This window comes from Symsagittifera roscoffensis, chromosome 10 (assembly GCF_963678635.1).
Source record: "Symsagittifera roscoffensis chromosome 10, txSymRosc1.1, whole genome shotgun sequence".
NCBI classification, from domain to species: Eukaryota; Metazoa; Xenacoelomorpha; order Acoela; family Convolutidae; genus Symsagittifera; species Symsagittifera roscoffensis.
Genome location: NC_087071.1, coordinates 34,816,416 through 34,829,551, shown reverse-complemented (window position 1 = coordinate 34,829,551; position 13,136 = coordinate 34,816,416). Strand labels below are relative to the sequence as shown.

Genomic DNA, 13,136 nt, shown 5'->3' with positions numbered 1-13,136 from the left:
TCGAATTGATTCTTTTCTATCTCCTGAATTTTATCTGGATTAAAATTATCGAATCTAAGCAGCTCAACAAACCTTGCGCAGCTATGAGCCACAGTACAATGAAGAAAACAGTAGCTTGTTAATAGCATTAATATGGCTAAGCTAAGTATAAAAGATAGTATAATATAATACAACTTTTTGAAAGAATTTGTTCTAAAATTGGATTTTTTTGTCACCCTGAAATTCAGCTCCAAAGACATTTAGAAAAACTTTACCCAATCAACTGATTTAATAATAAATATAGCCAACCGAAGATTGCAAAAGAGTAATGAACGAAAGTAAACATTAAAAAAAAACACTGACTTTCTTGAAAAAATCTCAACTTTCGAATTTCAAAGAAAAAAATAGATGCCCTTTAAGCTATTTGAATTTCTAGAAAAAATTTGTGATGAGCGCTTTCTTCATAACATGAACCCAACTTGAAAAAATTGAATCAATAGGTGAAGTTTTTTTTCCGCTGGGAAATCTTAGAAAAAAATTCCACTTTCGAAACTAGAAATTGTTCAGGTTTTTTCGAGCCAATTCCACGTTCGTGTTTGGAGAGTGCTATTTACGTCATTTTCAGCAGATTAACTTCAAATGAACTCAAAAAGTGCATTATACCTCAGTGCATCAATAATTTTAAATTTTTTCCTGAAAAGAACAAAAAAAAAATCAGCAAGACCTATATAAGTCTTCACTACGTTTATTACTCTTACTATTCTCACGTTTCGCTTTACATCTTTTATTTCTGAAACATGAAACGAGCAAGCAAGAATATCGGAAACAAGATCATCTGAAAATCCACACGCTTCAGTTCAAGAAAAAATTGACACACAGGCGAAGCTGAGCTGTGTTTCGCACCACTTGAGATACAAAACATGAAAGCCGAAAAAAAATCGAAAATACCAAAGAAACTAGATCTATCAAAATGAATCAGGCCAGTTTTGAAACAAAAAACATGCCGAGATAATAAAATGTAAAATTAGCATCTAAAGAAAGATAACCAAGCGGACCCTAAAAAACTGAAAAAAAAAAATTATTAAAATTTTTTAAGGCTCTCCACCCTCAACGCACAAGCACGCAAAAACTTTTTTCTCACGTCAAAAAAAAACACTATGGGGCCACTAAGCCGATAAAAAAGCAGACGAAACCTATTGGACCAAAAAAGGGTAAAAAAAGCAAAAAAAATTTTTAAAAAAACGCAAAACAATTACGACTACTTTAAATGTATTAAGTGCCCTTCACCCTCAAAACACACACAAATAACAATTTCGCTCGTCGAGCGACACAATATGAGGCCACTAAGCCGATATATATTAGTCCAAAACTTCTCAAGCCAAAAAAAAGAAACAATTAAAAAAAAAGAAATGAAGTTTTAACAAATCGAGTTGATTAACTTTACCAAGGACATGAAAAGAAAATTTTGAGCAGAACAGATATCTTAAATGCCAACAAGCACAAAATATGTAAAACATATAAGTAGCGGTAATATTTTTGCTAAGAGGCTTCTAGGAAATGAGTCCAGATGAAAAAAAAGTCCAGTGAACAAAGTTATTTACGGGAAAAAAATGTCCAGTACCCGATTGCAATACAGTACCCTTGCTTATAACAAGAGCAAAAAAAGCTGAATCTAGAAAAAGATAGTCTGTAATACGGGATCTAAGCTGAAAAAACTAAACAGACGGACGATAGTCCGAAAAAAAACAGACAAACTTTTGTTTAAAAAAGAGGCCCCGCCCGGGTTAAAACCCAAGGCCTTTGTCGTCTCAAGCTTGTGTTACTTCTACACCAGATGCGTTACGGTAGATTTAATTTGAAATTATTAAAAACCACTGAACCATTGCATAGGAAAGGTATTAAAAAATTTAATACAGGCGGCAATAAGTAAACCGACAAAAATTGGAACGACATCCAGAATGTCGACATAAAATAAATATCATTCTGAAAAAGTTCCCAGTAACAAACATTGCACCCAGTAGTTAAATTTGAATTCGTAAAATTGAGCATGTCAGCAGCATATCAGCATAGACAGCAGCATAGCGGCAAGTGATTTAACTGATTTTGTAAAACTAGTTGTAAACCCAAAAAATCCTATATTCCGATTTGATAACGCCTGCTAACCTCATGCGTAATAAATTACATTAAATGTCGACTAGAAAAAAGTTCTCACTATCTCAGTGAAGCTTTACTAAACAGTCTCTTCTTGTAATACGATTTGTGACCGTTGTCTATATGTATTCCTCTTACTCAATTATAAGTTGAAGCGCGTTCTCACTTTTAAACTTTTAATGGCATTTTAGATTTACATTTTAAGTCTTTTTTATTTTTTCAAATAGGGAATGAAACCTTTACCTTGTGCAGCTATGAGTAGGAGGGGTGTGGATGAGGGCAGTTTCTTCTTGTGTAACTCCATGTTCTTCACATCCCAGAAGGCCACTTGGGTGCAGCCTGACTCATCCGCAAACTCATACACTACTGTGCTGCTGCAGTATCCCCACTTAATACACAAAACAGACATTTCAGTCACCTTTTTTTTCAGAGAATTTGGATCGTATTTGAATCAGAGCGGAGTTGTTTATTCTTTCTGATCTTGACTGAATTTAAAGTACGGGATATAAAGTTTCACACATTCGTTTAAAAAGATTAAACAAAAATTCTTAAGCGAAGGAAACCACCTGCTGAGTTGCTAAAGGTTGGAACAGAACAAGCACGGTAAAGTTAAAAAATTAATTTTAAGAATCCGATTTTCGTCAAAATTTGACTGTAATAAGAGTTATAAATTCCTGGTTAATGTTGAAAAGATAGCATTTGCATAAAAACTTTCTGAAAATGGACAACTGCTTTATAAAATTATTTCAGTATCCGAATTTTTGCTGATCCTTTTCATTATTTCTGTGTTCCGATTATTTACCACTCGTTATATGAAACATTAAATCTCTTCAAAGCCACATCAAGATTAATGACTAGGGGTTATCTGATGGCTCTGGCTTGCAAACGTTATATCCGCGGTAGGTAAAATGATTTTAACCGCTTAAAATTTCCATTTTATAAACCATTACCTCATCAAAAAGGTCATTTATTTCAAGGTCGCATTTCCATTACACCAGCAGAAACTCTCTACTCAATATAAGAATGTAACCCATACCTTGTATTTGGGTCTGATGTTTGCAAAGTATATGTGTGAGTCGACTGCCAGTGCAATTCTGAGTCCCCCACCCTCCCAGGAGCAGGACTCGATACTGTTTCCAGGCACTCGCAGGCTCCTCAGATGCTGAAATGACATGAGAAAACCAAAATATATATCCATTATATAACCAAATTATATATCCAATCTTCTATACATCCAAAAAAAAATGAAAAAATAGTATTGGAGAAAGAGACTTTTTCAAACCATTTCCACTTGCATGTTTCAAAGCCTTTTGAACTTCTAGAATCTGTTGTGATGGACTTATTTGATAGAACTAACCCAATTTGAGAAAATTGGATTAATTGGGTAAGCTTTTTATTTTACTGTGAAAGCAGCTGAAATCGATCACGTTTTTCGTGGCCTTTACACTTTAGCTATTCAATCGTGGAGTTTGCCTTCCTTTCAACAAAGAACATGAAGTGAAATTAAAATTTTAAAAAATCACTTTTGAAACTTGCCTTCCTTTTAGACCATATACTCGAACTTTCAACCCCAGAAATTCACTACGCTGAGTGACATTATAATGTTGACTTTAAATCAATTTATTCTTTCATTAATGAGCTCCCAATACCAACATTTGCTTGCAAACTGTAAACGAAAAACTTGATAGTTTTTTACTTACAGACCTATTCCTAACGAACTGCATCCATCAACGAATTAACAAATTTTAATGTACTACACGAAGAACAAAATTTGTTTATCAGTTGGCAAATGAATTTGACGTAAGCTTAGAAAGTAATCATTCGCAGAACAATAATTTGGTTGTGAACAACTTTCAAAAAAAGACATGACCTAATCAAGTTTCTTCACTTCAATCATTGACACTCGATGAAATCCACCATACTCTGTAACAAAAATTGAACACCCTGCCACAGGTTAAAGCCATCACTCCAAACTATTTACTTGGAATATTAGCTAAGCGAAACTTCAAATCACTTTCGATGCAACGCAAAAACAGCATCGCAGCTAGCCAAAAAACCACTGAGGCAATCAAAAAATCATCAACCTTCGTATTGGCCGAAATTCATTTGGAGGAAAAAAAGAACATCATTGCCACTGTTAAATGAGTACTGGAACAAAATTTATAAAACGGTATCTAAGCAGACAAAACAAGACGACCGTTGAGCCAATAAAAAAGCACACAAAATTTTCAGCTATGAAAAACTTCAAATTTCAAGCTTTTACGCACCCTCCAACTAAAGCCAAAACGCACTCAAATTTCAAACAAACCACGTAATTATCAAACTGATACACAAAGGCCAAGCTGAGCTTCGCAACACTTTCGATACAATACAAGAAAGCCGCTAAGTCGAAAAAAAAACATACATCGAAAAAAATCGGATATGTCAAAAAATTTAAATCTATTAAAATGAACAAGTCTAGTTTTGAAACAAAAACATGTCAAGATAAAAGAATGTGAATTTAGCATCGGAAAAAAATAAGTAACAAAGCCGAAATGCTTTAGCAGAAACCCTTTGAGCCCAAAAGACTCCACGAGACTGAAGACTTATAAAAAGTTGTTAAGTCACCCTCGCCCTCGAAACAAACACAAAAACTTGATTCGCCTGTCAAAAGACAAAATGTGAGGCCGATACCAATAAAATAAGCCGAAGCCTATTAGGCTGGGAAAACAACGAAAATTAAAGAAAGCAAGAAAGTCAAAAAAACTCAAAAAATTTACAGACAAACAAAATGTTAGCCTCACCCTCAAAAGTCCCAACATCCTCAAAACAAACCCACACAAAACTTTTTTCGCTCGTCGAACAACGCAAAATGAGGCCACCACTAAGCTGATATAATAAAGGTTGAAACTTATCAAGCCGTAAAAAAAGTAAAAGAAACAAATGCAAAAAAATGAAATTTTAACAAATAGAGTTTGTAAAATTAGAAGCAACATAAAAAGCAAATTTCAGAGAGGACAGATATTTAAAATGCTAACATGCACAAAAAAATATTTGCAGCGGTGAATTTTTTCCTAACAGTCCAGCTGAGTCCTGTGAACTAAGTTACTTACGGGAAAAACGTCTAGTACCCGATTGCTATACCCATGCTTCTCGCAAGGGTAATAACAAAAGCTGAAAGCAGTTAAACCCAAGAAACCGTATAAAACACCGGAACAACAACAAAAAAGAAATTACTCAAAAAATTGGATGATAAATTTAAAAATTACACGAGAAAATAACTGATTAATCCAGTAGAAAATTCGGAATTCTGGAAAAAATACAAGAAAAATAAGCCGACACGCAATAGTCCGGCAAATGAAATTCTCCAAGATTTTTTCTCCAAAAAATTACCTCCGGGCCAAATCAAACCCAGCATTCTTGCTAGTGGAATGGGTAAATACTGAACTCGTATACCTGATATTTCACAGCGATAATGATTCAACTAAAACGTACAAAATTCGAACCCCTGTATTTCTATATTACCCCCAGTATTTATAAATTAAAAACTCAAAAATAGTCTTGCCTCTCCAGTGTGTGAGAAGAACTGAATGGCATTGGTGTTCGAGCTACTCTTCTTGCCTCCTTGATCTCCGCCATCAGCAACAGCAGAAAGAGGCTGTTTGCCAGCTATGGCTAGACAACTTCCATTGTGGTTCCAATCAGCACACACAATGGTCATGTTAGTGTCCACTAAGAAAGGCTCTAAAGCATAAAAACAACAAATTAGCTTTATTTTACATAGAGGCGAAGCGCAGCTTCTCATCACTTGCGATACAATGCAAGCAGAGTATTGCAAGCTAGTGATTAGCAAATGAGACGGATATAACCAAATCGAAAAAAAAAACTGGAAAATGAAAAAGTCAGAAAACAGTCGAAAAACAAAACGACCAGTTTTAAATAGAGTTTTAGTATTCACCGTGCGGCACCTAAGCCGAAAACAGGTGACGCCCATCGAGCCCAAAACAAAAATCTTACAAGAAATTAATTTCATTAAAAAATCTAGAGCAATTAAGAAACTACCTCAACACTACCTTGCAACAGAAACTACCCGATTTTTTCAAAAACAAATCGATCATTTTTTTCAACCTCTGAAGCGAATCAAAACAAAGTAAAAAAAAGCCGATAAAAAATAAGCTGAATATATTTAGGCTCTATAAAGCTTTTATGATAAAAAAAAGAAAAGAAAAACCAAAAAATATATACAACGAAGGGTTATTAACTTAACAAAATACTTGGATATGCAAAAACACTTGCAAATACGATGAAAACAGCACCAGTAAAATCCCGATATGGCAACTATGCCGACAAAACCTAAGCAGACAAACGAAAGTCCGACAATTCAATTTTTCCCCGTAAAAAAAAATCAATTTCATACATACTGAAAAAAGAGATCTGACCGGGACTCGAACACCAGACTCTAAGTTAAAAAGCATTCGCGTTACCTCTAGGCTAAATGGGAATAGGTCTAGAAATTGCTAAGGTTCACTAATGAAGCAACTTCTCAATTTCTTACGGATGTGCAAGAAAAATTGTTTACGGGAAAAAGTCTAGTTCCCGATTACAAGACACTTGCTCTCGCAAAAAGAACTTTTCAAGCAACCAGCAGTGATGTATTCGGTTGTTCAAAACACAGGATTATTAATGTTACCGCAAAAGAATGACCATGTTGATAACCGCAAAAAACTGCACAAAAATATATTGCCCTTATTTCTTTTTTAAATCTCAACTTTCGAATTACAAAAAAAATAGACAGCCTTAAAGCAAATTGAATCGTAATTTATAGCCTTAAAAACAAATTTCAACTTTGCAATTTAAGCCCTAGAATAATTTATGCCTGACACTTTTGTGATCAACTGAACCTAATTTGCAAAAAACTGGATCAAAAGGTAATATTTATGTTTTGCTGGCAAATCTGATAATTAATTTCCATTTTCGAAATTAGAAGTCGATCACAATTTTCTTGAACTTTACACTTTCGTTGCTCGATAGTGGGGTATGCCTACCTTTCAAGAAAGGAAATTAACTGAACTTAAAAAAAAATCAAAAGTCAAACTGTGAAAAAGTAAAATTTGAGCCTCAACAAATTATAAGACATTTCCTGAAAAAAAAAAGAACGAAAAAAAAAATCAAAATCATCGCGACCTATACAAGTCTGAACCACGTTCATCGACTTTTAAATTGCCTATTTATCAAAGGAAACGTTTATACGACAAAAATTGTATAGGTGAAGTTGCACTTGGAATACACAAGCAAAAATATGACCGAAAACGCTACTGGGAAAAACTGAATGAGTAAAAGTTTGAAGTCTACAAACTTTCTTAATTGAGGCACGCCAATTATGAGTCTACAAAATTGCTAAGTGACGCAAGCCAATTATGACGCATTAGCAGTACTAGTCAAATGGAGAAAGAAGAAATTTACCAACTAACATGCCTCAATTCATAGAGCGGACGCATTTTAACTAGTATACGAAAAAGTTCATAAAAACATCCGACCCTGCCCAGGTTCGAACCCTATTATTTTGTTGCGGGTCTCCTTCCCTACCTCTATGCTACAGATCCATGGTACCTTGAAGCTAAAGTGTTATTTGTAATATAATAGTCTGTATTAATATCCTTAGCATTGGCTGTACTTAATAGCTGGTTATTGATCAAATGTACACTTTCAAAATAAACATTAATATTTGCGACTTAGGTTGGAAAAAAGAGAGCCTTACCTTGAAGCTAAAGTGCTATTTGTAATATAATAGTCTGTGTTAATATCCTTAGCATTGACTGTACTTAATAGCTGGTTATTGATCAAATGTACACTTTCAAAATAAACATTAATATTTGCGACTTAGGTTGGAAAAAAGATAGCCTTACCTTGAAGCTAAAGTGCTATTTGTAATATAATAGTCTGCGTTAATATCCTTAGCATTGGCTGTACTTAATAGTTGGTTATTGATCAAAATGTACACCTTCATAATGAACACTAATATTTGCGGCTTAGGTTGGGAAAAAAAATAGTTCATACTATCACACAATTACTGTTAACAAATCCTCTGAAAAGGATGTTCTCTCGGTGCAATGGTGAGTTTCTTAGTATCCATAGTTCGGTATTTCATTATAAGTATTTACCCATTTCCCCTTGGTTTGTTAAACTGATTTAAACAATAACCAATTGGTTAAACCGATTTAGTTAAATACATGTCTTTTTGACCAATTACAACTGGACCATTTACTCCAATCCAAACCTTCGCCGAACTTCACACCAAAATAAATGTAGGAGGGAGAAAATATACATTTTTCATGAATATTTTTAAAGCTTGCATCGTTTACTATGAAATAGAAAGTGTTTATAATTTGTTTTATCAATGTTCAAACGCAAAATTGGTTAAACCGATTTGGTTAAAAAATACTTTAATTGGTTAAAGGTTAAAAAATTGGTTTTAATTTTTTAACTGGACATCATTGATGGCCAGTAGTTGAAAACCCATGATGAAACGGCTCTCGCCTCCATCTTAAAACCCAGAAGGATATTTTATAGATACTCAGCCTTTCTCAACCCGAAGAAAACCAAAAAACAATTCACGTGTAGTTTTTGGAACATAACTCACCATCATCCATATGATTTCATGATATAAAAGAAAGTGTACTGTCGTTTTTTTTGGATTGGGAAATATTATGTTGATATACCATTAACTAACCATCTTGTTTGTTTGCTTATCTTACCATCATCCATATGGTGTTTCATGATCTGACACTTTCCACTTTCGTAACATATAGCCAGACTGTTCGCATTCTCAGCTGGAGATCCCCCTCCCCCATTGTACCAGGTGAGGGCTGCCACTTTGCCCAGGGGAGAGAAGAAGTCAGTCTGCACTTTGGACTAGAACAGTATAATGAATCAGAAAAAAGTTGCCCCCTCCCCCTGTAAAAGTATCTTGTAACTACACCCACTCCCCAGTGTACTAACAATTTGGCAATGAAAATTGCTATTAAGTTTCTAGCCGATTCGGAATAAAAATGATTCTCCAACTCTTCAACGAGAGCTCCAAAATAAAATAGTCTATTTCAATTTTTGGTTGTCGTGGTGTTGATATTTCTCTTGAAACAGTAAAATTCTCTATGAAAATTTTTGAAACTAGAAAAAATTACTTCACTTATTCAAACATCTAAAATTTTATGCTAGTAATATGAGAGAAACAATGTAAGAAATACAGAAAGTCCCAATACTTCCGCAATTATACCGGGATAAACCATCAAGACATACTATCAATTGATTCGATTATTCTCTGACTTACCATGAAGTTTCCCTGTGAGTCATAGATGTGCACTTCTCCATTGGCCATGGCGAACAGGAGGTTCTTACTATCTGGCGACCACTGAAACATCGGCACAAAGAAATCACAATGAGGCAGACCCAAAAAATCTGATCTAAAAATACACACACGTACTAAAAGATTTTTGAAATATCCGTCTTGACTTTTCCACCTCATTCATATCTCGAATCAGACCAAATTTTATCAATTTCCAAAGTAAATCTTCCAAAAACAAAACAATTTTGCAGCTCGCACAAGACACTCATTTGGATTGAAAAAAAATTGGGAGCACCAAAATAGCAATTCGGATCCAAACCATAACCAAAACTATGACGGTGTCTTCTCATGTAAGTTTCTCTGTAATTTTAATTATCATTGGAATTAAAATGAAGTTCAGTGTTAAAGGTTTCTACTGTCTTAGATTAAAGGACGCGGGTTGTAAAATGGGGGAACCATGGTTTCAATATCTGGCTTCAGAGAGAAGTAGACCTGCCGTGCAAATTGTTTCAGTAAGAGTTATAGGTGCAGTTACTCAAATGAATACTGTTTCCTCTTTTCAAACAAGGCAAAAATTGTTCCTGATAGTACTCCCCACCTCGACATGGGTGAGACTCTGTTTGAGTTCCTTGCCCCACACTCTGTTCCCATCCACAGTGCCCACTATCACTCCCCCATCCTCGTACACTATACAGATCAACTCCCCCGCCCTGTTCCAACACATACTCCTCACTACACTCTTCTGTCTGTTGTTGATCATCTCCTCAAACCACGAACCTGAAGTGAAACAGAGAAAAGGTCAACATTACATTCTTCCTTATATGATAAACGGTGGTAGGCCAACAAGCCGAAGGGCCAAGAAACCGAAAATAGGATTACCATTCCAAGAAGCCGAAATTTAATATTGTTATGCAACATAACAACAGATAGTCAGTGTTGTTGTGCAATGCAATTGTTAGGTAATTCTGATGTAATTAAAGTGAGTCTGATGCAATTTCGGCTTCAAGATTTGTTGTCGGTTTGTTGATTATCCGCCATGAATATCAGTAAAACTCTATTAAAAACTTGATATTCTTTTCAAACCGATTTCTAAAAATTACAAAATGAACTCTGAGTTGATTTTAAGAGCCAGGAGAAAAGTGCATAATTTTCACTAGCCGCAAACTTTGCGCTCATTTTCAAGGATTAATGAGATTAGTTCCAGATTCTTTTACGAAGCACAAAATAAGCAGATTTTTTATCTAGAAAAACTGACGATGCTGAAGGACAGGGCGATATGACGAACTACTAACTTAAGCTCATTAATGAAGCTAGGGATAAATTTCCAAAAAAGCGAAGAGAATAAACTCAATCAAAAAAAATAAACAGTGACGGCAATTGTCTTTTGTATTAAACATTAACTTTTATTATTCATTTATTATTTACTCCTTTATTATTTATTATTATTATGATATTGAAGAAGAGGAAGAAGAATTTACTTCTCCGCAAGTCACAACAAACAACATCAGCAAAAATCAAATTCAAGTTTACTAGAAATTTGAAATTTATGCCAACATTTTAAGCACCAGACTTTGGAGTGGATAGACAGAGAGCACAGAGATTGCCCACTTAGAGTTTAAGCATTAAGCATATCAATGAAAAACATTAGGATAATTTTTCATTTAGTTATTATTATGATTTTCTCGAAAACTACACGGGTTTGAGACTTCACATTTTCAGCCGAGATTCTCAAGCGTAGTGCAATTATCTAACAGCATAGATACATTTAAGGACGTCACTGAATAAACTCTATGTAGAAATATAAGAAGATGTTACCCTTATGAAGCATCCACACAATGATGAGTCCATTGACATCGCTCGTAGTCAGTTTTGCATGCTGTTCATTCCACATAACCACCTGCACGGCATCTACACAAACATACAGAATAAATCAACAATTTCAAAAAACTTCCTTTAGCAATTCTTGAAGTAAGAATGATGTAGAAGTTTAAGCTATACAATATTCGAGTTCAGAAAAAAACTAGCTAAAAAGAACCTGCTTTAATGTTTTTTTTTATTTAAACCACATCTAAAAACTTGATCTTCGCGTACAAAACTTTCTACCTGAAAAACTGCTTCGATAAAATTAATTCTAGAATTTACACATTCTTCGAGATTGGTCAGAACAAAACTATAAAAAATCAAGGATAAGAATTGTAGAAGACAGATTAAAGATAAAATCTTTTCCATACTTGTAGCACTGAGTAAGTGATAACCAGGTTTTTACATTCCCTAGTGTCCTAATGTGGATGAAAGTATCGAAAACTGTAAAGACACGTAACAATCATTGCTGTTGTCCCCCTTACCTGAATGACCTTCCAGAGTCTGGTTCATGGAGAGACTGCTAGGAGCTGCCAGACCACGCACCTCCCCGTCTAAAACAAAACAGAAGTAAAGAAGCAGACAATCCATGCTGAAAATATAAGCGATCCTATTTTGTTCGGGATATAGTTCTATTCTAAACAGATTATAGTTGCTGTTTTATGTTCTATATTTTGATAAAAATTTCTTGTGGTCTAACTTTTTTGAGTGATGATGATGGTTGTAAAACCATAAGTATGTCACTATACCTTCTAGAAAACATTTTGAGAAAACTAACACCTGCCATGCGGGTTTTTGAAAGCGAGAGATTTTTGCATGAATTGCAGTGATCTTGCTTTTTCAGCCGATGCAGAATTTAAGCAATTAGAATTCGAAAACTTTTGAGCTATTTTGATATAATTGCAACCAACGACTGCCTATTGCTTTTTAATACGGAACCTTATTGATCACGCTCCATGGCACTTTTACTTAAGTAGGTCTTGATCAAAAAACCGCGTTTATTCAGCGCGCGTTCCCACTCCAAGGCACCTTTAGGAACTTTTAAAAGTGGGCTGGCCAAAATTGGACGCCGCAAGATAATAGAAAATGGGGGGACCCTTTGTGCGGTGAGGGGTCGATTCCCTGAGGGGGAGACTCCCCCCCCCCCCCCCCCTTAATCCGTCCCTGCATTTTTTCTCATACCTGTCTGGGACTCTAATTTGAGCACCTTGAGCAACCCATCTTTTCCTCCACATGCAATATACCCTTTGTTCTTGTTCCAGCTGATACACTTGAGTGATATGTTGCTCGGGATGGCAATCTTCTTCGAGAGGTAGATGAACATATTCACATAAACTGAAAAAAAAAAACAATTGAATGGATATGGAGACATTTGACAAAAATGAACCGAAAGACGACTACCCAAAGAGTCCCCCTTTTTGGTGGGCTTGGGGGGTTATTTTAATGAGTGAAAGACCGAATGCGCGAAAATTCTCAATCAATCAACGCCATGTAAACTGTTCAAAAAAATGACTGATTTTACAGCTTATTTCCTTCGAATTTAGGAACACTAAATTCTGATTGGCTGACGTAATTTTTGCGCATTCGGTCCTTCGTTCATGAGAGATTCTTCTCTTTTTACGGCATCTGTTTGTCGTCGACCAGCTTTGAAACTTCTACAACAGGCGCATTGCGCGCAAATATTCACATAATTTGGAGTGATTTTTTTTTTCAGAACTGTTCTATCAAAAATCGCAGAAAAATTTGGAAAATTGTTTCTTCAAATTCTTCTGAGAGGGCTCAAAAAATCAATTTTGTCAACATAAAGAAATTTTTTTTAAAGGTT

General features: G+C 35.0%; 1 protein-coding gene across 1 annotated transcript in view; it reads right to left on the bottom strand.

Moving 5' to 3' along the window:
* The window catches only part of LOC134855641 (WD repeat-containing protein 35-like), a 49,432-nt gene extending 36,781 nt beyond the window's left edge, over positions 1-12,651 (bottom strand). The window contains exons 1-9 of the mRNA XM_063872202.1: positions 12,494-12,651; positions 11,797-11,865; positions 11,267-11,359; positions 10,050-10,228; positions 9,437-9,517; positions 8,865-9,021; positions 5,675-5,853; positions 3,167-3,292; positions 2,374-2,518 (exon numbers count right to left, since the gene is read on the bottom strand). Coding sequence (XP_063728272.1) covers positions 2,374-2,518; positions 3,167-3,292; positions 5,675-5,853; positions 8,865-9,021; positions 9,437-9,517; positions 10,050-10,228; positions 11,267-11,359; positions 11,797-11,865; positions 12,494-12,635 — 1,171 coding nt within the window. The 5' untranslated portion in view covers positions 12,636-12,651. The remainder of the gene's footprint in view (positions 1-2,373; positions 2,519-3,166; positions 3,293-5,674; positions 5,854-8,864; positions 9,022-9,436; positions 9,518-10,049; positions 10,229-11,266; positions 11,360-11,796; positions 11,866-12,493) is intronic.
* Between the last annotated feature and the right edge of the window lie 485 nt (positions 12,652-13,136).